The 24,096-nt window shown below is 44.9% G+C and overlaps 1 protein-coding gene across 1 annotated transcript in view; it reads right to left on the reverse strand.

The window, feature by feature from the left end:
* Positions 1–1,364: 1,364 nt before the first annotated feature.
* Positions 1,365–24,096, reverse strand: part of notch1b (notch receptor 1b) — a 72,134-nt gene continuing 49,402 nt past the window's right edge. The window contains exons 23-37 of the mRNA XM_080739176.1: positions 23,296–23,428; positions 22,484–22,741; positions 21,552–21,664; positions 20,995–21,321; positions 20,189–20,436; positions 19,339–19,582; positions 14,477–14,700; positions 13,763–13,905; positions 10,536–10,749; positions 10,093–10,183; positions 9,351–9,519; positions 6,285–6,583; positions 5,290–5,437; positions 4,279–4,376; positions 1,365–4,155 (exon numbers count right to left, since the gene is read on the reverse strand). Of these exons, the coding sequence (XP_080595302.1) occupies positions 2,779–4,155; positions 4,279–4,376; positions 5,290–5,437; positions 6,285–6,583; positions 9,351–9,519; positions 10,093–10,183; positions 10,536–10,749; positions 13,763–13,905; positions 14,477–14,700; positions 19,339–19,582; positions 20,189–20,436; positions 20,995–21,321; positions 21,552–21,664; positions 22,484–22,741; positions 23,296–23,428 (4,086 nt within the window). The 3' untranslated portion in view covers positions 1,365–2,778. The remainder of the gene's footprint in view (positions 4,156–4,278; positions 4,377–5,289; positions 5,438–6,284; positions 6,584–9,350; positions 9,520–10,092; positions 10,184–10,535; positions 10,750–13,762; positions 13,906–14,476; positions 14,701–19,338; positions 19,583–20,188; positions 20,437–20,994; positions 21,322–21,551; positions 21,665–22,483; positions 22,742–23,295; positions 23,429–24,096) is intronic.

The following is a 24,096-nucleotide window of genomic DNA, read 5'->3' on the forward strand; positions in this document are numbered from 1 at the left end:
AAAAAAATCACACCCGTGTGAAGTGGAGCTGTGTGTGTGTGTGTGTGTGTGTGTGTGTGTGTGTGTGTGTGTGTGTGTGTGTGTGTGTGTGGATCATGTGTGTGTGTGTGTGTGTGGATCATGTGTACCGATTTTTGTGACATTTGAAGAAAATATGTAGGAAAAGGAGCAAAAAGTGTGTTTTGGAGAAAATTCAAGATGGCGGAAAATCTATCATGGCGCAAATGGGCGTGGCCTATATGGGGAGATGCGTCATGACCCAAGGAATCCAGGGAAAAAATATTTTTAATTTTCCGACCTACGGTTCAAGAGTTACGGGCCAAAACGTAAAGTGGGGTGTTATGGCGCCACCATGCGGCCAAATGACACAATTATTTTTTATTTAATCCTTGAAACCATTATGAACCTCCTCTCCAAGTCTTGAAACTCTAGCCCCTATGGTTTGCGAGAGACAAATAATTGAATGTGAGTTTTTGCGATTCCCATTATAAGTCAATGGGGAAAATTAATTCACTAATAAATTAATATCAATTAAACTATTGAACCTTTCTCTTAGCAAGTTACTAGCCCACGATTCCCGAGTAAACCGGTCGATTTGACATATGGCGCGAGTGTGTGGTGGCAAAACTGTGGGACTAGTAGCGTGCCGAAGTTTAGGAAGTTCAGGCTACATACACACAGACACACACACAGACACACAGACCCACACAGCCACGTATAGGGAGCCTGTGCTTCACTCAGCTCCAAAAAAAAGAAAAAAGAAAAATACACAAAATAATATGTATTTGTATCTGTCTGATGATTTTACAAAATGTAAGCCTCTCTAAGCTACTAAACGTCTGGTGGCTTCCTTCCCTGGCAGCCACTAGAGGGAGCCATGCTAAGCAAAATGTTATACTCTTAGCTCTTAACCCAGTAAATGGCACACACACACACACACACTGACACACACACACACACACACACACACACACACACACACACACACACACACACACACACACACACACACACACACACACTCACTGTGGCTCATCTCTTTGCTTGCAGTGTCGCCAAAAATAATAGACTTTCATCAATCGGCCCAGTTTTATAGGCCCATCACAGAGTATAAATTAGTCACAATGCTGAACAATGGCCTTTCTTTGATTTGGGTATTTGCGCTCCAGGGTCTAACTCTAAATTCTTGAATTAATCTCAAAATACGTGCAGCAAACTGATTTTTATAGAAATACAGGTTTAGAAAAGTACAATTCACAAGCAGAAGGTTCAAATCAAGACACACAGAGGTGCTCTTTATTATAACAAGAAAACAAATGTACAGAGGGAAAATAGGTTTTATCCAAATAAAAAATGTAGGTGGAAGGAAACATTCAATTGTAGATATTACAATTTTACTACAGCCTATTTATTTGATAACATTTTGAGAACTATACCATGAAGCGTCTCAACAAGAAACCATTAGAGACAACAATAGAGAACCTGGCCAACAGTTTTCCTTTTACAGTAATTACAGCAGTCTTAAAAATAAAATAAAAATCCAATAAAATAAAAGTTAAGTAAAATAAATATAAATGTATAAAACTTTAATATTTCCGTTTTATATTTATGAAAAAAAAAAAGAAAACCTTCCAAATAATACATTGTACATGTCGACATTTTATTTTTTTATCTCTGCCTCAGGCAGTGTGTGAGATAATGTTCGTGTGTGTAACATTTAGAAGACTGTTGACCCTCTCTATGAGAATGGCATGCTTAAAAATCATCAGATTTCTGAAACAAAATCCTCTTTACAAGGGAAATGCGTAACTTATTTACACAGCAAAAAAAGCAACAACAACACAGCCATAGGCTAGAACTAACATGAGGGAATGGAAAAGTGAATCTTCCACGTCCCTCTGGACAGTGTGGACGTGTGCGAGACAAACGTGACCCACGGACCAGTTCTCTAAAGGTCCGATTAACCCTGCGAGGCCCAGCGTTGCTTTTTGGCAAATTAGAGCATGATTTATGATTTATGGCTATAAAACCTTACAAAAACATTATTAATTTTTTAACATTCCATTTTCCTGTGATTAGGACTCCTAAAACACCATCTGATTTTTTTATTTATTTTTTGGCCAGTAGAAATTAATTCGGGTCTTGCAGGGTTAAGCACGATTTAACACGCGTTGTACGATGACGTCCTGCACGGATCTACAAGCTCACCGTGCGACACGCTGTGAGCTTGCGGATCATCAATTTTCGGCACGCGACACCATCATATGACAAAGTAGGAATCGTGCCTTACTTAGGCATTATACAAGTTGTGTTTATACACAAGATTATACAAAAATATCAAAATATAAACAAAGACGTTCACGATTCGTATGAAAAAGGCAAAGACTTAACTGAACAAATAAATACCCAGTGTGTATACTGACCCTGCTCACTGTAGAAAAAAGTACTAACTGAACATGAAGAAAATGTCATATAGAGCTTTTTTTCTCCCCCTGCGGATGACTCTACCAACACCATGGTTCCCTCAAATGTCAGTATGCAGGTGATAAAAGTATAAATAAGACATTAATAAATAAAAAGAAAATGAAAGAGACACAGGTCATTCTTGCTGTTAGTATAAAAGTTTATTTAAAAAAAAAAAAAGAAAAGAAAAAATCCTTCTGTCAAATTAATTTACAGCTTTACCTTTTTCTTTTATTTGTTATCTCTTTCTTCCACTGGTGCCCTTTTCATATAAAAATATTCAGCAGTTCGTCTTGGCAGAAAGGTACGGGTTGGCTACTTGAACTGTTCGGGTATGTGTCCGATCTGAGACTGCATGCTGGTCGGCGGACTCGAGATGCCCTCCGACCAGTCGGACATGTTGGAATGCGGAGAGGAGCTGGACCACTGGTCAGGGGAGCCGGGCGAGGGGGTCAGAAAGGGGTGGTCAGGCACTTGGAGCTGGTGGTTGGGGGTGTTGTCCATGGGGGCTGTGTAGCTGTGCTGGGAGGGCGGGGTCAGGAACTGGGTGCTGGCCATGGACTGGTTGAGAGAGGAGGGCATGATCTGGGTGTCCTGGGGCAGGATGGTGTGGATGGGTATGCTGCTGCTGCCCGTGCCCTGTTGGAGCTCTGGGGAACTCATCTCGCCGCTGATGAAGTTCTGACCTCCGGCAGTGCTCGAGTTCTGATGCTGCAGTTGGATGTTTTGCTGTTGCTGCTGTTGTTGTTGTTGTTGTAGCTGCTGGATGTTCTGCATTTGCTGCATCTGTTGAGCCTGCTGCTGCAAGAGGTGCGGCTGGGAGCCCAGCCTAGTGTTCTGCATCCCCTGGTAGCTCATCATCTGGGAGAGGTTGGAGGCGGGGTGGCCGTTGTGGAGGGACGTCATCAGGCTGTGCTGCTGCTGCCCACCCTGATGCAAGGCCCCCTGCCCGCCACCTGGGCCTCCTCTCATGGGGTTAAACTGACCGTGCATCCTGGACAGCCAATCACACTGGCCGTTGATGGCGCCCTGGCCGCCCCCTCCCGACACCGGCAGGTGCGTGAGGCGGGGCGGCAGCGGGTCGAACTGCATGCGCGCCAGCTCCTGCTTGGGGATGACCATGTGGCCGACGGCCAGGTGGGGGTCGGACATGCCCTGCAGGTGGTTGAGGGACACCGACGACGACTGCTGGAAGGGCGACGTCATCATGGGCGGCGAGGCCACGTCGGAGATGTAGCCGTGGGGCGACTCCAGCGAGTCGACCGGCGACAGGACGGCCGAGCTGTCCAGGAGGCTGCCGGACTTCCCGTCGTGGGAGTGCTTCTTCTTGGCCTTCATGTCCTTGCCGTCCTTGCAGCCGATGCCCTTGGCGCTGGGCTTGCGCGCCTTCTTGCCCTGGCCCTGCGGCAGCGGCTGGTGGTGCTGCTTCATGCTGCTGAGGTAGCCGTTGGGGGAGCAGAGGGGAGGCGACAGCGTGGTGCCCCCCAGCGAGCCGCCGTGCATCGGAGGGCTCCGCACCAGGTTGTACTCGTCCAGGAGCCGCACAATGTCGTGATGCATGCGCTCCTGGGCGATGTCCCGGGGCAGCCGGTCCATGTGGTCGGTGATCTCCCGGTTGGCAAAGTGCTCCAGCAAGACCTTGGCTGTCTGGTGGCTTCCTTCCCTGGCTGCCAGGAACAGTGGCGTTTCCTCCTGAGACAGGGAAAACCCATTTAGAGATACACACACACACACATAGAGAATGTTCTTTCTTGGAAAGAGTTTCGCTATTGTCTTGTCAAGTGATGACAAAGACGTTTTCTTATTATTACGGACCTTGTTATTTTGCATGTCCTTATTGGCGCCGTTCTTCAGTAGCACTATAACCGCTTCCACGTTGTTCACTGCAGCAGCCCAGTGTAGTGCTGATTTACCTGGTGAGGCAGGAAATAAAACAGGTTATACATACTGTAATTCCATATCTACCGGTACATCGCCTCTATCTATACTATAATTTTGCGAATGTCTGTCTGTCTGTCTGTCTGTCTGTCTGTCTGAAACAGCGTTTCTCCTCAGTGGCTGGAGCAATTGATCTGAAATCGCATCACAATTAGCATATGAACACACCTGACATAACTGTGAAGCCCGTTTGTCACTTTCACAAATCGTATGCTGTATATTAGCATTTTTATGGTGTATCTACTATCTATTCTGCATCTAGCATGAGGCACATCTATCTCTGTGTGTGTGTGTGTGTGTGTGTGTGTGTGTGTGTGTGTGTGTGTGTGTGTGTGTGTGTGTGTGTGGGTGTGTGTGTGTGTGTGTGTGTGTGCAGGCAGGCGGGTGTGTGTGCAGGCGGGTGGGCGGGCGGGCTGGGGGGGGGAACAGTATCTCTGTAGCCATTAAACGAAATGGGTTTCTTACATTGACGCTCCTACATATTATCATGCAAGCACCAGTTAAAGTTACTTTCCATCCCTCATATACTGTGTGCACAGTGCACATCCCATAACCCACACACTGCACATCATTTTGGAGCTCATATCTTTGAACGGGTAAGGGCTAGTTGCTATAACTGACTGTTTAACCACTCAAACCCTATTTCATACCAGGTCTTGTGACAGTGGCACGAGGCAAAAATGGCTGATGTACAACACGACACATAGCAACTTATTGTGGGCTTGTAGATCTGCTATTTGAAAGATTTACTTATATAACGCTTTTACGGTACACAAAGATGCTTTGTAGAAAACAAAACAAACACATTATTTAACCAAATAATAAGTAAATATATCTGTAATGAATTACTATGACTACTTATTATGAGAAGGGTACACAAATCTTTACCAAAGTCGTCGATGGCATTGACGTCAGCGTGACAGTTGATGAGCTCCTCCACCATCCCTTCCACTGCCAGCCGGGCAGCCAGGATCAGAGGGGTTGTGCCATCGTTCATGCGGGCATCCAGGTCCGTGGCGCGATTCCTTATCAAAATCTACAGGGATGATCAAAAATGAAGCTGGGTCATTGTGAGGCAAATGTGATCATAGTGACTCAAGCAGTAGTTAGTTAGTTCAGTGGTTCTCAACCTTTTCTGCATCAGGGCCCAAAAATCATGAAAGTGTTTGCGGCCCACCCATCTGATGGGTACGCCATGTGCTTTTTCTGAGCATGATTATTTGAATGAACAATCAATCATGTTCTGGCTTGGATCAATGGAACCAACCAGTGGTGTGTTCTAGATTTGTTTTGGATTGCATCTATATTTATTCCCCAACCAACCTCCCACACGCATGGCATGCGCACATGCACGCGTACATACACACGCTTAGCGCACACTGTATATGCGTTGTGAGCTTATAGATTGTCTATTTTCACAACTTCTTTAAAAATTAGTTTTCTAATTCATGGAATTTCTTTCTTTCAAACAACTTAACTTAATGTGCAACATTGTTTTCTCACTCAACAGTAAACAAACCAACATAAAGTTTAAGTGCATAGAGGGTGTCTCCCCATCCTAAAATGACAATTTGAGGACCTTTTAATACCTCTTAAATGGAAATTTTTACCTTGGCCAAACTGTCAAATATTAGAGACATAAATTGTGAAAATAGCCGATCTACATGCTCACAACGCCTCGCAGCACGAGGCGCTGTGAGCATGTAGATCTGCTATTTTCACAATAGAACCGTGTTATACAACATGTATTGTCTCAGCTCTTAGAGCTCGTCAGGGTGGAGGGGTCCCCAAGTTAAAATGTTATTATTTTGGGGGTCGCGGCCTGAAAAGGTTGAGAACCACTGTACTAGATAGATGTTAACGTGGCCTTTGGGATCCCCCACCTGGAACACGCCCTGGGCGTCGGCGGCCACGGCGGCGTGCAGGGGCGTCCTGCCCATGTTGTCCTGGATGTTGGCGTCGGCGCTGGCCTCCAGCAGGCGCTTGGCGGCGTCGGAGCGGGCGTAGCGGGCGGCCAGGTGCAGGGCCGTCTCGCCCGTGCGGTCCGTCTGGTTGTGCAGGTTGGCACCCTGGTAGATGAAGTCGTTGATGACGTTGGCCGAGGGGTCCTCCTCCTCCTCGCTGTTGCCCATCTCCAGGCCGCCGCCGCTGCACGACGCGATCATCAGCGGCGTGAAGCCGTCTGGACACGGGAGGAGAGAGAGAGAGAGAGAGACAGAGAGAGGAGGGGGTAAAGAGATTAGGCTCAGTGGAGGCTGGAGAGGAATGAAGGATAAGAAGATGAGAAGAGGAATGAAGACCGAATACTTATGTTTCTTTATCTGTGGTGCTCAAAGTTTTTAATGTCAAGGACCAATAGAAATATATGTATTTGACTGCGGACCCCCATCTCTAGATATTTTGTTCCGGGGAGCCAGAAGTAAAGGATTGGTTTCAAAAAATGTATTATAGAAAATTTACCCCCATTGATTCCGGATGGGGACCCAAATGCATTTGGGTCCCCATCCGGAATCAATGGGGGTACATTTATTGTAATCAAATTATTGTCTTAAGAATGCGACAAATACAAAACAATATTATTGAACTCAAGTCTCCATGGCATGAGTAATCAATAGGAAAAAAAAGTTATTTTGGGGGTGAGATACCCCTTTAAATATAAAAGACTAGTGCTATATGCTACACTAATTTAGACTGAAGTAATTACAGTGAGTCATGTTTGCATGGTTGGAATTGTAATGGCTGAAATCAATACTATATCAGTATTCTGATATTAAAGTTGCGGGCCACATTAAGGCTACATGTGGCCCCCGGGCCGCCAGTTGCTCATGTATGGTGTGTGTAGGTAGAGAAATAGGGGTCAGCTGATTGCAGGGGTCAGAATAGCACACCAGGCCCCCTGACTCTAGAGCAGGAACCTTATAGGAGCCTGCACTTCAAAGAGCCAAGGAGATCAAAACAAAGCAACAAACAAATCGAATGTGGATGGATTTGATGCTTTTGCCTGGGTGGAATCACGGCGGCTTCGATAACGGATTCTGATCAAGGCGCCGGCCGGCGTAGGGGAAGCTTCAGAAGGAGAGAGAAGCTAGGGGGGGATAGATAGAGGCCAGGGCTGGTTAAAGCCGGCGAGCTGGAAAACCCCAGCATTATCACCTATCTTTGAGAGGCGGTTCAGCCAGCCAGCCAGTCAGTCAGTCATCTAGTCGTCTACTTGGATGGCTTTTTTCTCCTCTTCAAAAGGATAGCAAACCCCAGATCTGGCAGAATCTTGGTCGATTGGAAGCACATCAATACACGCCACAGGGAGAAAACGCGTGCTCTCTAGTTTTTAACCTGGTTACTTTTTGATTTTTCTTAGATGTTCTTCGGGGGATTTGTCACTTAGTGCAGTCGTGATTTTTTAATGCGTTATGCGTTATTAATATGGCGTTACGGCAGGAAAACCGGAGACCCATTACTGGTCAAATGATTCATCTGAGCAGGAATCAGCGTTTTCCCCCAGGTACTTGGCTTCCAGCCAGCTGCTTTGAAGAAGATCCCCTTACCCTGAAGACATGGGGCTTTAGCTACTCCCACGTACACGCACACACGCACACGCGCAAGCACGCACACACGCACGCCCGCACGCAAACACACACACACACTAAACTAGAATTGAATCAATCAATCTTCTCAACATAGAGACATACCATCAGTAAGATGTTGAGTTTTTATTTTATTTTATAAATAAAATAAGATTTGCCGTGAAATAATTTTGACATAGCACTCTAAAAAGGACAAAGCCAAAACTATATGCAGTATAAAACAAATATTGGAATATTTTTTTTCTTTTATACATTTCTTATAATTTGTAGGTCGTTGCTCTAAATATTTCCCCACACAAATATAGGACATTGAACAATAATGACAATTAGAGAAAGAGAACCCAAAAAAACTTTAACACTTTGAATTGATCTCTATATGTTTTTGTGAAAAGAAAGCATGTCGCATCACCTGGGCTAAAATTCAGTGCCACACATTTTTTACACAAAATGTCTTCTCCTTTTTTTTGCACAAAATTTCTCTCTTTTATACTTGAATACGAAAAGACATAATAAAAAAAGTATTTTGAACTATGTAATTTAGCCCATTAAGACCTGTGTCACTTGGCACTGAGCTTGTAGATCTGCTATTTTTGAAAAATCTTGAAAATGTGTCAAATCTGAATTTTAAAGCTAACATTTTTAACTCAAATCTTTCTTTCTTGGGGTCCCTGGAGCAAAATATTTTGAGATGGGGGTCCGGTCAAATAAATATACTTTTGGGGGTTCTTGACAGAAGACATTTATAGAATTGTGTCAATATATTCGAAGCACTCGGTGCCGCACTATGAGCTTGTATATCTGCTATTATTTTAATAGTGGTTAAAACCTAAAGTGACAGAGATGCGTTCCAGATCTTAACCCATTAACATGGAATTGTTTTATACTTCAGCTATTGAAAAACAGCAGATATACAAGCTCACAGCGTGGCACCGAGTGCTGCGCTATGAGCTAGTAGATCTGCTATTTTTGAAAAATTGTGAAAATTTGTGAAAATAATTTAAATATATATTTTTCAAAAAAAAAAACTTTATAGTAACTCAAATCTCAGCTTCTGGGGGGTCCCTGGAACAACATATTTTTAGATGGGGGTCTGCGGCCAAATACATGTAATTTTGGGTGTCCTTGACATGAAAAGGTTTGAGAACCACTGATTTAGAAGAAGGATTTATCATAGATTTATAGAATCGGGGCAAAATATTCAAAGACTTTTCACGATCTTTTAAAAAATAACAGATTTACAAGCTTGTAGATCTGCTATTTTTCAAATAGCTAAAGCATAAAATAAGAGTAATAATGCGTAAGAACGCATCTGGGTCTAAACGCTTTTAAAGGCAGGTAAGGAAGGAGTGAACCGGCGGGACCCACCTGGTCCGCGGACGTTGACGTCCATGCAGTCGTTCTCGATCTCGCCCTGCGGGGGGGTGGGGGCGATGGAGGAAGGGACGCGCAGGTCGGCGGCGTCCAGATGCTGCTGCGTCCACTGCCGGTGGTCCGTCTGGCCGTCCAGCTCCAGGATCGCCTGCTCCTCAAACTGCTGGATGATGACCAAGAGAGGAGAGAGACGCAAAAACAAAGTGTTAGACCCACTGCCATAGACGTCGATGAGCATCATCAACGCTGGCTTGAGATGAACGCTAAAAAACTAAAAATGAGGAAAATCTGGAGCTGAAACTCCCTCAAAAATAAAATACAACAAAATATAAATATATTTTTACATTCATGATCAAATGAATCATGTGGAAAAAGGAAAATCTTATGTCCAAAAGTTTAATTTGAACCACCACAAAACAGGTAAAATTCAGTGAATCAAAAGATTATATATATATATATATATATATATATATTTTTTTTTTTTATTATAAATATATATATATATATATATATATATATATGGTTTTATCCTTTAGTTTTAAAGTGTTTTTCTATTAAAGTTGTTTTTACTTTTTAGTTTTCTCTTGCCCCCTTGTAAAGCGTCTTTGGGTACTTAGAAAAGCGCTATATAAATCTGAGTTATTATTATTATTATTATATATATATATATATATATATATATATATATAGTATATTATTCAGTTTTCTGCCAGTGATTGAGCTTCTATCATCTTACCCTGAAGCGTTTGGCGTCAGAGGGTTCATCTTCTCCCCATTCATTCTGGGTGTCATCCATTAAGGAGATGTCAGAGGTGTTCTTCAGTGGCCTGTGGTCAAGGAGAGATCCCATTCAAACATCCTTACTCCAACGCTTCCCTCTCAGACCAGCCCATCACCCTTAGTGGCGCAGCAATGCCAAAAAAACAAACCTAATACATTGATTGAGCCCCCCCACCTGGTCCCACCCCAGCCCTCTCCTCTGCCCCGACAAGTCAATTAATGCGCACCTTAAACCTTCTGTATCATTACCTCTAATGATCCCAACTAAAAAACCCTTTCCCAAATCTCTGATCAACCGCTGCAGCCGCTTAGTGCCCCGAAACTATCCCTTCACAGGACCCGCTAAAAGACACCGGCACCCGGCGCCACGGAACGCCACCGTTTAAATATGCAACTTACTTTAAGCCCACTGAATCCTCTCCGACGGGCTCGCGCCTCTTCTTCTTGCTGGTCTCGCTGGACTTGAAGCCCTCCGGGAGCCACAGCCGCCCGTGCTCGTGGCGACGTTTCCGGGACGCCACCATCCCCACCCCGAGGAAGGCCAGCAGGGCCAGCCCGCCCAGCACCACGTAGACGGCGTAGTTCTGCGGCGGCGGCGGCGGTCCCACCACGCCTGGCGGGGAGAGGGAAGACATTGGTCAGGAGGACGGACGTGGACTCGCGGCGAACGGAGCGACCCGGACGGACGGACGGGCGCCCAGGCTGAGGCTGGCAGTCTGAGGAAGAGCCGGTCCCGGGCTCCCCTTCCTTCGCCAGCACTTCCCGTTCCAAGAACACCCCCCCCCTCCCCGGTTTTATAGTCCACCACCAGCCGATGCCACAGACCGAATGACGATCCTCGCCGTTCACAAAGCCAGCTTCTACTATTTGGTAATAATCAGAATTGCTAACCGCTTCTCATCAAAAAAAGAAAAAAAAAAAAAGAAAAAAAAGAAAAAAGGATGGGGCGTGATAAAAAAAGGAAAAGAATAGAGAGAGAGAGGAAAAAAAACTAACCACCTCCTCTCTTCCATCTCAACCCAGGGTACCAAGAGACAACTTTACCATTTCTTCTTTAAGGAGGAGGGGAAAAAAAGAGAAGGGGGGGATTAATGAACTTCAAATTACTGCACGCGCTTTAAGCTGTAAAGACGAAGGATTTATTAGGATTTTCGAGATAACAAAGACTCCCAACTTCTAGCACACTCCCGATCAATTTTTCCCCTTCTCTCTTTTTTTTTTCTCCACTAACGATTTTGAAATGATAAACTCCCCCAACCTAAACCCTTGGAGATGCATTAAGTCCTGGTATTACATTCAGCGAGGTGAAGGTTGCAGCAGCAGCTCGCACTGTGGGATGAAGTGTGCGCGTGTGTGTACGTGTATAAGTGTGTGTGTGTGTGTGTGTGTGTGTGTGTGTGTGTGTGTGTGTTTCAGCACGTATATTAGAGAGAGGGAGAGAGAGAGAGAGAGAGACTGAGAGACAGAGACGAGAAAAGGGGTATATCGTGCAAGTTTTGGGGGGGTTGTGGTGGGGTTTTGGACAAGTTGATTTGCGGCAATTAACCATTTTGGCGCCTGGAGCACAATGGATTTACGCACAGAAAGAAGGATTGATTGTTTAGGCCGGGAGATTCACAATTGCATTTGTTCGCCGCTGAATAGCAAATACACAAATCAAAGAGCGCTAAGGTTAGCGCCTGACCACAGGGCAAGGGGTGCCTTCGGTTTGAGTGCCGTGCACGTACGTGTCTTCCACATTCACTGTGTGTGTGTGTGTGTGTGTGTGTGTGTGTGTGTGTGTGTGTGTGTGTGTAGGGTTGGGATCCAGAACCAGAGGTGTGTGGTCAAAAGGGAAGGGGATGATATTATGATGTCATTATATCAGTGTATTTCAAATTCAATTGGGCCTTTTGACTCGGAGGCTTTCAGCTTTCAGGAAGAAACCATAAATACACAGGGAAGACATACTTGCATAATTATAACCACACCTTGGGGTCTATTAGAGTAATGTTAACTCCATAGACACATACAAAATAGAAAAAAGTACAAAACTATGGCACCACCTCTTTAATTTCACGGACCACCATAACCCTGAGAGTGCACAAATGGAACTAAAGGACCCATTTGGTTCCATTTGTACACTCTCAAGAGTTACAGACCTGCAAGGATCCATCTGGAACCCCATCACATTACTCAGAGGGTCCCCGGACTAGAGGTCTGCGCGGGACTGATTTATTGAACCCGCTCCCGCCCGCTCCCGCCTGATTTCTGCCGACTCCTGCCCGCGCCGCCAATGATTTCATTTTTGACCGTCCGCTGTAATTTCCTCTCCGCCGCTCCCACCCGCGACAAACAAATGATGTGAATTTTGACCCGCGGACTCCCGCGGCGCACAGTACCGCAGCACGTCCAACAGCCTCCCTCCCAAGAAGGCACATTGAAATGAGATCCAAAACCATTACCAAACAAAAAAGTGTGCCGTGTGCGCCATGCGAGGAGCATATTTGTGACGGACTGACGGTGGGTGAGAACAAATGAGAGAAAGAGAGAGAGGGAGAGGGCGAGCGAGGGAGCCACGGCACGGAGTGAGAGAGCAAGAGGCGAGAGAGAGAGAGAGAACTTGGCGGAGAGAAAGAGAGACTCCAGTCCACGTACTGTATCAATGTGGGTGCGTTGTCCTCACTCAGCAGGGGGAATTGCGTTCTCTATTCACATCTTGACTTGCTAAAGAAGGCACGTTGACGTTTGTATATAATCCATTGAGATCCAAAACCAACAGGACTAGTGTAGGCCTACGTGCGCGAGAGAGGAGCATTTGTGAGGTTGTTAACAGAGGTAAAGTGTTTATATTGCGATTGGACATAGGCGATGGGACTATATTATAATAAATAGTTGTTATTTAGGCTAAATAGTGAGTGACAATGCCGCCGCAAATATCTGCCCACCGGTTAGCCGTTAACAGACGAGAGAGGGAGGGAGGGGGAGTTAGAGCGAGAGAAAGAGAAAGTCCATGGCTCCACGCTGTAGGTGCATGCGTTCTCCTCAGGCGCTCAGCAGGGGAAATTACATTCTCTACATATTCACATCTTGCTAAAGTATAGATAAAAGCTTATTGCGGGAGAGTGCGGGATTTTGCGGCGCCCGCCGACTTCATTTTGACCGCATGTCCCTGCCCGCAGGGATTAAACTACCGCCTGCGCCGCAATATATGGTGACGGGTCCTGCAGGTCCCGCGGGAGCGCGCTCCCGATGCAGGGCTCTACCCCGGACCTCAGTTTGAGAACCAAAACTACGATAATATGAATGCAATATTGTATATACCGGTATGATAGATTTTTTTGTTAATGAAAATTATAAAGTAGGGACAAAATTGTATACGTAAGATTTGTCAAAATATTTCAAAATCGTTAAAGGGAATCGTTATGGAATCGGACTGTTAAGAAGGAATCGCTTAGGACCCAGAATTGTTTAAATCCTAAAGGATACCAGCCCTATCCTATGTGTGTGTGTGTGTGTGTGTGTGTGTGTGTGTGTGTGTGTGTGTGTGTGTGTGTGTGTGTATGTGTATGTGTGTGCGCGTGTGTGCGTGTGTGTTTGAAAAATGACATATGATATGACCTTCAGTGAATATGAAGTGTACTCACTGTGAACGGCCTCGATGGGAATGTTGAGTTTGCCGCTGGAGGCCAGGGCCCCCAGGAAGGCTGCTACGTCTGTGGCGCTCTCGAAGCATTCCGAGGACTGCTGGACGCACTGGCGATTGTCAATCTCCAAATACACTATGGACCTGCGGAGAGAAGGGAACAGAAAGGTCTCAATGGGTTAACTAAAGGCGTAGTTATTGAGATATCGTCATCACTAAAACTATAACAATTCAGATGACTAAAATAAGACTAAATGGAATTTATTCAACAGGGGGTCCGGGACCCCTAGGGGGTCCTCAGAGTTACTACAGGGGGTCCTCCAAATCTTCCAATCCTTTTTATATAAACAACTTGAACCATAGTGTCCATATTTTGAGAACTGCCAAAAAAATCAGATCTACAAGCACACAACGCCTCGCTCTGCCAGGTGTTGTGAGCTTGTAGATTGGCTATTTTCGGCAAAGAGGTTAGGTGTAGAGGGGAAAAAGAGCAGAGTGATAGGTCAAGTTTATTAAGTATTGTCGGTTCAAGTGGTCAAATATCTGAAAACACAAATTGACATGAATCCAAAATACGCTGATGATTGTGCTGTCAAATGATGAAACAAAATGTAATCTATGAAAAGGTTGTGGGGGGCTTCATCTCTCTCTCTCAACTAAGGGGTCCTTGGCCTGAAAACATTAAAGTCCCCTGTTCTAGATTCCTTCCTCTCACCCTTTGATCTGCATCTGGTCCAGCTCCCGCCGGCTGCGGCCCACCGCGCCGCCGCCCACCAGGCTCCTCTTGGCGGCGCTCAGCAGGCTGGCGGGGACCTCCGACCACGTGTCCACCTCTGTCCACGGCGTGGCCACCTCTGTCCACGTGTCCACCGAGCGCCTGATGTTGTGCTTCTTCAGCTCCTGCACGCTGCCGTAGTACGGGTACACCATGATGTCGCCCTGCAGCGTGGAGAGAGAGGGGTGTGCGCGTCACGACCAGTGTTGTATTGGCGATGTAATGTTTAATGTCTACTCTACAGGAGTTCGACAGTGGTTTATTGATATGCATACAGGCTCGTTACTTTGTTAAATCACCCTGGTGTGACACTACAACGCATGTAAATGTTGTCAAGGTGTGAACTTAAGGGTTGTTATACAATGATATAGAATATCAATGATTTAGAACAGACTGGTGTTCTACAATTACCATGACATGCCTGTATCTCACCTCCATTGTTCTCCTCTGCAGAACTCTACAGAACTGTGACTACTTGAAAAGCTAAGGAAAAACTCTCTGGGATTTTTTATTTTATTTACTCTGGCACTGAATAAATTGACACATCAACTGCCAAATATCAATTCATTAATTAATCTACCTCTGCCAGGGTTTTTCAGTGTTTTTGCCTTATTTTTGCCGAGTTAATATGTCAATGGCAGTGGGGGTCGGCCCTCCATTCCGAAACCCCCCCATTTCGAAACACCCCGTTTTCGAAACCCCCCGTTTTCGAAACCCCCCCTTTTCGAATTTTAATTTTCGGAAAGGTGGGGTTTCGAAATTGCAGTCGGGACCTCGCCATTCCGAAATTTTGAATTTGAGCAGATTATTCCACCAGCAGGGCTTAAGGTGAGCCAGAACGGCCGGAACCCCCGTCAACACTAGGGCTTTGCACATAAAGAGTGCTGCTGCATTATATCCTATATTAATTATATTGACCTATAATTGCAACATGTCGATAATAAAGTGAATAATATGAATGCCATATAGGCCTATTAATTATATGGACGTATAATATGCATGACGCACTGTGCGTCCTGTGCGTCTGGGAACACATTGCCAAAGGGCACCAAAAAATAAAAAAAGAAGAAGAAAAGGCCAAGCCGATCATCATCATAGATTCAGAGCCTAATAACTAATATGTAGGCCTACCGGTATTTGCTCCGCCTAAAAATAAACACGGAATGCATGCCAAAATATTGCGTGATGCCTGATCAATGGTTGTTGTGATAATCGATTTGGGTGCACGGTGGTCGCCCGCAGTAAGTGCACCTGCAGGCTGGCTGTGCTGCTCCTGCATTCATTATCATTATTCATTACTGTCTGAAAAGTCATCCAATAAACTGAATAAAGACTGTGAATTGTGAATAACCCTTTACCTACTGTCGCTGCCGGCCTGCCGCTGTGATGTGATGTGATGTGATGTGATGTGATGCATTTTGAAGGTCCATGAAGAAGTAATCCGTTATTTGGGGTGACGACAACCAGAATGCAGAATAGACTAGGCTATCATTAGTTGTCTGAGAATGTGCCACAATGGTTTAAATTATCTAATGTAACTTTGAGAAGCGCAGAGCTGGTCAGAGTCCATTCAGACCAGCTGTGGGACTGCTGCGCTAATTGGGTTGACTTGACTCGTTGACCCTATAGGCCTACTTGCGCTATTCGGTTTATTATTGAAAAATGGAAATGCAATGACAGTAGGCCTATTAATTCATTTATCTGTCTGTCAGTCAGTCAGTCAGTCAGTCAGTCAGTCAGTCAGTCAGTCAGTCAGACAGACAGACAGACAGACAGACAGACAGACAGACAGACAGACAGACAGACAGACAGACAGACAGACAGACAGACAGACAGATTGATAATTTTCCCATTGCACACGAGAACGTGAAGTCAGTCAGTTCAGCACCGCAGGCAGCCCCTCATCACAGACAGCGTGTTAAAAGTGGTTGCACTTACGTATATGAGACCGAAATGGGCCTCTAATATTTGACAATTTGGCCAATGTTTAATTTGTCATGTTAGAAATGTGCAGATACTGCTCTATAGACGTAGACTTTGTTGGTTTGTTTACTGTTAAAATGGCGCATATTAAGTTAATCATCTGGGGACAAAATAATTTGGGTCCCAACCCACAGGTTGAGAACCACTGGTATAGCTCCCAGTTACCAATGGATCAATTAGCGCGGTCATTATTTGCTTTCAAGGAAAAACAAACAATAGATGTGTGAATTGGCGCCGGTCATTAGCTCCTGCTGTGACATCAAACGAATATGGTCCACCAATTAAGGATCAAAGTGGTGATGTCTGGAGGTTTGTAGGTATGAGTGGAGTTTTTGGTGTGGGGATTCGACAAGAGATGACATCTGCTAATTAGACTACAGTCTCACAGCTGAAAAAGGGAACTGCCTGAACTTCATGACAACTAGGCCTATAACTACTTCCTAAACGTCAAGGATGTCCACAATTACAAGAGGGCGCTCCACTAATCACGTACAACCAATTTGACAGACACTAAAACGTCTCCAATTCGTTCTCCTGCACGCTACCACGAAAATGTGGAACTCCCCAGATCGTGCATAGTTTATTTTGTGAGGAGTTGCTCAGAGAGTCAGATAAAAGGAAAGTGCCACTGGAGTGAGGAGAAATATTGTATGTATCCTATAGGCTATATGCCTAAAATAGAATATTGCAGGCCAAATCGTGGCAAATGGAGACGTTTTACGCGCGGCGAAAGCCTGGTGATGCGAGGTTACGCGCGGAGCGGGCTGCGAGGAGAGAGTGATAGAACAGAGAGGGAGGGCGAGAGGAGAGACAGGGAGAGAGGAGAGATAGAGAGAGACGTTGAATATACATTCATATCTTGCTAAACTAAGTATAGGCCTAAGCTCTATATGATCTGTCTGGTTTATTGCAGGGTTTATCACCGCTGGTTTTATTTTTTGATCGCCCGTTTCCGACCGAGATAAGCGCCGCAATTTTGCTGGGGTGCACTGTTGATTTGTAGACCTATACATTTGAAAACTTGAATTGGGACATTGTGCATGAGTAGGCCTATACCGTTGTTATACTTACATTTTTATGTTAATAATCATTCATAATTCCATTGTTTTATTTGCTTTTTTTTGCCGTGGAGTAAATCTCATGTCTACTTTGAAATAAATATACAAGTTCAGCTGTGAAAGATCACATTTTAAGCCTGGGCTTTGTTTAATTTGGCTTCTAATTTAGTGTGTAGACAAAACAATAAGTTAAGATAATACAATGTATAAAAAGCATAAAGTAAAGTGTCCCGTCTCACAGCTGTGCGTGTTGAGCGCAGCTACAGCTCTGGGATGAAAGCTGCTGTTGGATGTTTTAAAAGGTGTGCGTTTAACTGTAAATTCTGCCTGGCATCATAACTTAGTTTCGAATACCGTTATGTGGTAGATGTGCGCACATTGTGTGTTGGGTCACAGGGGACGGGGACGGTGGGAGAGAATTAGAAATGAGTAGGCTATAACAGACATTCATTGAGAATTATAGATGAGAAAAGGCCTTCTGAATGTTGATGGGTTTTTGGAGAGCTATCCAAGAGCCCCAAATTACACATGAACGAGAAGTAAGCTGCGTTTCAGAGAGAGAGAGAGAGAGAGAGAGAGAGAGAGAGAGAGAGAGAGAGAGAGAGAGAGAGAGAGAGAGAGGCCGCCGCTGCAATCCATTTTGTGCCCGACTGCGCACTTTTTCTATGCACCACCCACATATCAAATTAATTAAACAGAGCAGGCATCACAACCATTGATCTGGCATCACGCATGCTTGCTTGCATGCATGCATGCAGTGATTATTTTTAGGCAGCGAAAATATGAGTTATTATGATGATCATGATTCTTTTTGCTTTTTCTCTCATTTTTTGGTGCACTTTGGCAGCGATGCCCGACGCACAGTGCGTGCGCGTAGAGAGAGAGAGAGAGAGAGAGAGAGAGAGAGAGAGAGAGAGAGAGAGAGAGAGAGAGAGAGAGAGAGAGAGAGAGAGAGAGTTATAGGCTATTCGGAATGGAGGGGTGCTATAGAAAAATAAATAACACCGCCATTTCGAACAATAAAGTCAATGTTCGAAAAGGCGGTGCTGTTTCCTTTCGGAATGGCGGGTCTTATATAACATTTGGACACACCGCCATTTCGAAGAATGGAATTCAATGGTCGGAATAGCGAGATTTCGGAAAGGCAACGTGCACCCATGGCAGTGAATGAGTTTTAAGGCATTTAGGCCTAGAATTATTGAATGCTTTAACCAGTGAAAAATAGCAGATATACAAGCTCACAGCGCGTGCCATGCTGCTTGTAGATCTGCTATTTTTGAAAAAGTCGTGAAAATGTGTGCAAATCTTTGAATGTATATATTTTTAAAGCAAACGTTTGTAACTCAAATTTTGCTTCTGGGGGGTCCCTGGAAGTGGAACTAAATATTTTGAAATAGGGGTCTGTGGCCAAATTCATATCATTTTGGGGGTCCTTCACATGAAAAAGTTTGAGAACCATAGAAGTCTCTCAAGAACAGACTAACTGATCTCCATTTAAGTGAAAAGGACCTTTTCTTTGACGATGGCTGGCCAGATTGCTGACATAGAAACATAGTTTTTTTTCCAAAAACCTTAGAAGGATTCAAAAGACACTTATAAAATCAGGTCAAAAATCCAAATTTTCATGATTTTTCAAAAATAGCAGATCTACAAGCTCGCTGTGAGCTTGTATATCTGCTATTTTTTAATATTTAAAGCATAAAATATTGCGTAATAATGTGTTCAGGCCTAATGCACTAATGGCTGAACGGCTGGGTTTACCTTCTCGTCCTTCCTGAACACCACGTTGGTGTGCAGCACGCGGCTGAGCTCGCGCAGGAAGCCCAGCGAGTTGTTGCGGAGCGGCTCGGGCAGAATGTTGACCACCAGGACCAGTCGGCCGAACGCCAGGTTGGGCGTGTTGTCGGCGCAGTCCAGGCCGTCCCACTCGCACTCGGCGTTGTTGCAGCCCTGGTCGCAGTGGCCGTCGGCGTAGTGGTCCTTACAGTACTGGTCATACAGCGGGCTGCGGGAGCCAGGGAGGAGGAACAGTGTTCATTTTGACAGCAACGTGTTTAGTGTCGTTTTGTATACTGCAGGGGGTTTCAAACCTTTTTTTTTTCACCCCGGTAAATAACATTTTTCTCCACGGCACCCCTGAATTAGACTGTTATTATTTTTAGAATTTTACATCATATTACGCAACGTAAATAAGCACATCTTTCCACCTGAGTTACGATATGTCAGGGAGAATTATCCGTCGCCATCAGAACTGACTGAAAATAATTTTATACTTCATGTTTAACCACTTGAACCCCAGCATCCCTATTGGGGAAGGTTCACCAAAAATATCAGATCTACAAGCTCATAACGCTTGTGACACGTTATGAGCTTGTAGATCTGATATTTTTGGTGAAGCGAGTTAGCCGAAGATGGAAAAACAAGTCATCAAGTAAAGTGCAAACTTACTCTTTTTTACTAAGCATATAGTGAAGTGATATTGATGAAGTGATATTGTACAAATTCCTAATATCATCAAATTATTACTAAGGCACCCCTGGACTGGCATCACGGCACCCACTTTGGGAAACACTGACATACTGTACGCTTAGACTTGTCACGTGTCACTCACTTGCACTGTCCTTCCAGGCTCTGGCAGTCGAAGCCGTCGTACAGGCACCCGGCGTTGTCGCACTGCGAGTCACACTGGCCGTTGTTGAAGTAGCGCCAGCACTGCAGCGAGGCCGAGCAGTTCTGCCACGGGTCGTTGAAGTTGAGCGAGCAGTCGCCGCCGTCCCACTCGCACGCGTGGTTGTTGCACTGCGGGTCGCAGTACTTGTCGCCGTGCTGCTCCACGCACTGCGGGATGTCGCAGCTGACCTGAAACCCCCAAAACAATTTATTTTGAAGCATACGGTAGAATACAGAGAAACATGGAATACTTTGCCACTGTTAATGACCAAACTGACACAGAAATCCCAATTCAAAAAGCTAATAAAGAAACACTTGGGAAAATATCTGTTTTAGGAATGTAGTAACATAAGTAAGTTAGATAGCATTTTCTAGGTTTTTATATAACGTTATTACTGAATAGGTGTCTACCTACGTTCCTTTTCTTGGATTGCTATTTCTATGCATTTGATTGATTGATGTATTGATGTATTTATTGCCTTCCTTATTGTAAATCGCTCTGGATTAAGAGTGTCTGCTAAATGCCTAAATTGTAAATAGTAAATCAATTTACTAGAATGTTGCTTTTGAATTAGTCTTAAATGTGTTCATAAAATGATTTGTATTATGGATTATAAAGTTTAAGGTACTTTTTCTTTTTCTTTATGTTTCGTCTTTCAAATGTATGTTTTTAAATGTACCGTATGTACTGTTTTTACGTACTGTATGTGCGGACCCCAGGAAGACAAATAAACAAATGAAACAAACCTCCACGTCCGACGGGGGCGGCGCAACGTCGTGTCCGACGCCACCCGAGAAGCTGGGGTCCAGGAAGTGGCAGCGGAGGCCGTTGAAGTTGGTGGGACAGACGCAGCGGTAGAACGGCGACTCCGAGACGTACTCGCACGTGCCGCCGTTGTAGCAGGGGTTGGAGTTGCACGGGCTGTCGGTGGGGTGCTGGCACTCGGGCCCCGTGAAGGCCGGCGCGCACAGGCACATGGGGCTCTTGTGGCCCGAGATGCAGGTGCCGCCGTTGCGGCAGTGGAGGCTGCCGCAGGCGTGCGCGTCGTACTCGCACGTGGAGCCGGTGGAGCCCTGAACAGAGAGGATCAGAATCAACCTTGTTGTCACATCAAAAATAACATTGCAGTTACAGGAGGAGTTGGAATAGGGAAGATTAGAGAGGAACACACGAGACACGACACACAACAAGTATAGTACAGTCAAATCAAATATCTAATGTTCAAAAACTAGCTTTTTGTGTAACATATAAAAAGTTGAAAAGAAAAAGAAAGTGTCTATGTAGGATGTACATGTGTACTCACAGGAGGACATTTGCAGATGAAGCCATGTGGTGTGTTGCTGGCTACAGCACAAGTCCCTCCGTTACGACAGGGTTTCCCCTTACAGCCATCAAACACAGTGTCACAACGCAGGCCTGTAATTGGGTTAGACAACGTACATTAGGTTTACTGATGATTCTTTTCTTTTTCTTTTTCAACCTGCCATCATTATAGGGGATTTTGTTGAATCACTTAAAAATGTTGTGAAAATACTAGTGAAAGTGGTTAGTAATTCAAGTAATTCAGACGTTTTCTTCACAAATTCTCTCCAGAAATCCCTGGCAAAAGGTGTGTTAAACATCGATCGATGTATTATGTAGGCCTGTCATAATTATTACATAATCGCCTAATCGCAATTATTTGAAATAATTTTCCATGTTGAAATAGCAGATCAATTAGTAGATCAGCAAGATCTAAAAATCTTTAACTATTTTTTTTGTATAAAATTATTAAACATGTCAGTAATTCCTTTGTATATTTAGGTTACATGTTATAATATCTGTCCTGTGGAATGTTTTATCACAAAGCCTAAAAAGCTCATTCACGATCTCCAATGTCCAATGCCAAAAAGCCAATTAAATCATTATAATCGCGATTATTTGTGTGACAATTAATAGTCACCTTAAATCTGTAACCGTGACAGCCCTACCATGATGGGAAGTAGCATATCGTCACTGTCAGGCAGAAACCTTGTATCTCCAAGGTTCAAAATAGTATGTTCTTGCGTAAAGTAAAGCCCTGCTTCATCATACAAGAGTGCTGCACAAAAGTAGTGAAAATAGCAGATCTACAGTGCTTGTAGATCGTCTATTTTCACTACTTTAACACATTTCTAAAACAACAATTAAAAAAGGAACAGCTTTGGACATACAACAGAGACGATATAGTCTGGGCCTGGGCTGGCCTGGGCTTACCTGTGTAGCCAGTGCGACAGTCGCAGCGGTAGTTGTTGGTGAGCTGGATGCAGTTGTGCGTTCCCCTGGGGTCGCAGGGGTTGGACAGACACTCGTTGACGTCGCCCTCGCAGCGCTCCCCCACGTAGCCCAGGGGGCAGGTGCAGTGGTAGCCCCCCACACGGTCCACACACTTGCCCTTGTTGAAGCATTTGGGCTCGTTGGTGACAGGGTCGGTGAACGGGTTGCAGTCGTCGATGTTGATCTCGCAGTGCACGCCTATGAGGGAGAGGTGTGTGCGCGGGGGACAAGCAAACATTAGTTTCTGGCTGCTTCTTGTTGTTATGGCCACGCTCCAATAAAAAAATCTACTTTTGAAATCAATTTCTACAGATTTCTTATTGGATCTTAGCCCGAAACGACAAGAGATTGTTAAATTCCACTGGTCAGAATTTTACCAGCAACGTGTCGGAGTTGTACTTTTTTTCCTGGCGGCTGCAACAACAACTCTGACCGGCACGCTGGCTGACCCACAAGACACACTGCCTTCATGTCCGAGAGGAAAATCAATGGCGTATTTGACAGGTGGGTGGGTCGGTGGGTGGTTTGGGGAGGGGGATTGAGACTAAATAAAAAGGAGGATGGAGTTTTGCAGACGTGCTCTGGGCAACGTTAAGCCCTAATTAATGAAGCGTGGAGGAGAAAACGAGGGGAGGGCGGAGCAGGGATGGGCAGAGAGAGAGAGGGGGGGGGAGTGTGTGTGTGTGTGTGTGTGTGTGTGTGTGTGTGTGTGTGTGTGTGTGTGTGTGTGTGTGTGTGTGAGGTCCACTGACCTTGGGTTCCCCTGGGACAGGAGCATTTGTAGGTATTGATCAGGTCAATGCAGGTGCCCCCGTTCTGGCACGGCTGAGAGAAACACTCATTGATTTCGTCCGAGCAGTTGGTCCCCACATACCCTGGCATACACTGGGAGAAGGAGAGAGAGAGAGAGAGAGAGAGAGAGAGAGAGCGAGAGAGAGAGAGAGAGAGAGAGAGAGAGAGAGAGAGGAGAAGAATGACAGACAGAGAAAGACAGATAGATGTATAGAAGAAGAGAGAGGAGAGGGTTCAATCAATGTCCGACATGAAAAGGAGAGGCTTGTTTTTGTTTACCTGGCAGTTTCCTGGGCCCGCGTTCTGCCAAGGCCAGCAGATCTCTTTATTCCGTGGGAGATTAGCATTGGCCGAGCAGTGTGTCTTCTATTTATAAACAAACCTCTTCATTAGGCTGCCCACTGATGTTGTGAATAAGAACTAACAGAAACTATTGGCTGTGGGAGATGAAAGACTGACTGCGTGCTGATGCTCCAGAGCATTTTGAATGAATTCAGTTTGGGTTTGGGATCCCAAATCTGCTCCGTATTGAGCACACCTGCTGTACAAAACAAGTTTGAAAAGTGCAGCAAAAATAACTTGAGGTGCAGCCGTATGATTTCTGATTGATCTCTTTTTTAAACAAAGACAATACGCTCATACTGGCGCCAGCAACAACAAGCGACAAAGTGGACTGCATTCATTTCCAATGGTAGCTGCTAGGTGTTACGACATTAGAACCACCACACCAACTCCTCCTACGGTTGTACTACCCGCCTGTG

Source organism: Nannobrachium achirus, assembly GCF_963921795.1.
Source record: "Nannobrachium achirus genome assembly, chromosome: 12".
Taxonomy (NCBI): Eukaryota; Metazoa; Chordata; class Actinopteri; order Myctophiformes; family Myctophidae; genus Nannobrachium; species Nannobrachium achirus.